Source organism: Pteropus vampyrus, unplaced genomic scaffold (assembly GCF_000151845.1).
Source record: "Pteropus vampyrus isolate Shadow unplaced genomic scaffold, Pvam_2.0 Scaffold559, whole genome shotgun sequence".
Taxonomy (NCBI): Eukaryota; Metazoa; Chordata; class Mammalia; order Chiroptera; family Pteropodidae; genus Pteropus; species Pteropus vampyrus.
In genome coordinates this window covers 164913-167605 of record NW_011889340.1, presented here as the reverse complement: position 1 = coordinate 167605, position 2693 = coordinate 164913, and the positions used below count along the sequence as shown (strand labels likewise).

Below are 2693 nucleotides of genomic sequence, written 5' to 3'. Positions count from 1 at the left end.
TGTCAAGCCCCCTAGATATTTCCCCACCAGAACCAATATTGTGGCTGAACCAACCCTTGTTATTCTTACTATGATTCACCATCACCAACAACCATCAGGGAACTTTTAAAATAAGGTTTCTTACTCTGGTCTTGGAGGGTATTTGCCTCACAAGGTCCAGGTAAAGAGAGAAAAAGAACATGTGGACCTGGGGTTCTGCTTTTATTGGGGTCAAGGGCAGGCTGCCTACATTTACTCTTTATTGACGAATTTAAAACCTAAGAGCAGAAATTAAAGTATAGAAAGGGAAAAGCAGGGTTATTCAAGCAATCAGTTACTTAGGTCACCCAGGGATTTGTGAAAGGGAACTTCACGGGTGGTATGCCTAGGTCTTTATCTAATTGTGTAGCTAGCTATACATTTATTTATTCCAGATAGATGTCATTCAAATAGTGGTCTCCACAATCAAAAGCTGCATGTCAGAAACACATTAGAATCATACAAGTTGATTGTCAGGAATTTACACTAAAATGTGTAGTTTTGGCTTGATGGGAACAGGAGTCTCTATTTATAATTTAAAACAAAGAAAATGTCTCTAAATCTCATAAATCCTGTACTAAATTCTTTTAGAAGATACCATCTCCAATATAATAAGTATTGATTTTATACCTTACACAGGTTACCAAGAAGAACTATATGGAGAAACACAATCATACTGCAGTGACCAAGGTGACCGAATTTATTCTCTTGGGGGTCACTGACAACCCTAGACTGCAGGCACCTCTCTTTGGAATCTTTCTGGTTATATACTTGGTCACAGCAACGGGCAATCTGGGTATGGTTCTCTTGACCCATTTGGATACCAAACTACATACTCCCATGTATTTTTTTCTTAGACATTTGTCAATTACTGATCTTGGTTACTCCACTGTCATTGGCCCAAAAATGATGGTAAACTTTGTGGTTCACAAAAATACTATTTCCTACAATTGGTGTGCCACCCAGCTAGCATTGTTTGAGATTTTCATCATCGCTGAACTGTTTATTCTATCAGCAATGGCCTATGATCGCTACGTAGCCATTTGCAAACCTCTTCTCTATGTGATCATCATGGCAGAGAAAGTACGTTGGGTGCTGGTACTTATTCCTTATCTCTACAGCACATTTGTGTCACTATTTCTAACAATTAAGTTATTTAAATTGTCCTTCTGTGGCTCTAACATCATCAGTTATTTTTACTGTGACTGTCTCCCTCTGATATCCATGCTCTGTTCTGACACACATGAGCTAGAACTGATCATTTTGATCTTTTCAGGCTGTAATTTGCTCTCTTCTCTCTTGATTGTTCTTGTATCCTACATGTTTATTCTTGTGGCCATTCTCAGAATGAACTCAACCGAGGGGAGGTACAAAGCCTTCTCCACCTGCAGCTCCCATCTGACGGTGGTGATCGTGTTCTATGGTACATTATTGTTTATTTACCTGCAACCCAAATCCAGCCATACTTTTGATCTTGATAAAATGGCCTCTGTGTTTTACACCCTGGTGATTCCTATGCTGAATCCATTGATCTACAGCCTAAGGAACAAAGAAGTAAAAGATGCTCTGAGGAGAACTTTAACTAATTGTTGCAAAATCCCCACTTAATACTCAGTTGCAAAGGTGGGTCTTCGTTTAATATTCTGTTCATCCAATTATAGCATCAAAATGTAGAAATGTTTTACCAGATTAAGTTTTTTTCTTTTTCTGGATAAAGTATTTCCTCTTGTATCTCCCTGTACTTTTCTCTACTTTGTTAGATAAATAAATATTGTAGTCAGATAATTTAAGTTTTGAGTTAGTTTCAAGGTCTTATTGAAACTTGTATTATAGAGAAATAAGGTAATCATACCAAATTTTTGGTTGAACTTAGACTTTCAGAGATAAAAAGAAAAATCTTAAATATTTAAAATGGAGTAAAATTAACCAAAAAATTAATAATATATATTTTATAGCTGTCACTGTGTATTAAAAATAAATAAGATTGAACCATGAAGAATATGTAAGCAAGGCAGGAGGCAAGAAAGTGAGTAAATGTGTGATTGATTATAATACAGCATGAACAAAATGTTTCAAGAATCTAGGCTAAATAAATAAAACATGCCACCTCAGAATGGAATATTCAAATTGGATTGAGTTAATATTTTCTACCTAAAAGATAGAGTGGGCATTTGGGAAAATATTTTTACTAGGAACCATGAAAAAAATGTTGGCTAATCTGGGGTTCCCCTTCACAGATCTGCACACTATAGTTAACTTTAGTTTACGATAGCCTTCTGATAAACAAGCTGACTTTGGATCGACAAACTCAAGATAAATGAGTTAACTGGTCATCTACTGGAATGACATCAATATTTTGAAAAATTTATAGAAGTGATAACAAAGATTAAAGATATCTGACACAACCCAAGGTTATCTTTATTTTCATTCATGTCTGATTTGTCTTCATGAGCTTGTGTACACGGAGGCAATATTTTGCATGAACTCTGTGCTAACACAGTGCTGCATTCACCTTGTGGACCTACTCAGCAAATGTACAGATTCCTTACATATTAATATTCTCCTTGTTGTTTGAATAGGCATTTTTCATATGTTTAAGATATATACATTACCCAAATTATGCTTGTTTTAATCTACCTTTGTATTCAAAGTAAAAATTGTGAGGAATTAAATCA

General features: G+C 35.5%; 1 protein-coding gene across 1 annotated transcript; it reads left to right on the top strand.

Moving 5' to 3' along the window:
* Positions 1 to 578: 578 nt before the first annotated feature.
* On the top strand, positions 579 to 1641 carry LOC105308223 (olfactory receptor 8K1). Its single transcript, XM_011384066.2, has one exon. It carries the CDS (start codon positions 676 to 678, stop codon positions 1624 to 1626), a length of 951 nt encoding a protein of 316 aa, XP_011382368.1. The 5' UTR covers positions 579 to 675; the 3' UTR covers positions 1627 to 1641.
* Positions 1642 to 2693: the final 1052 nt, after the last annotated feature.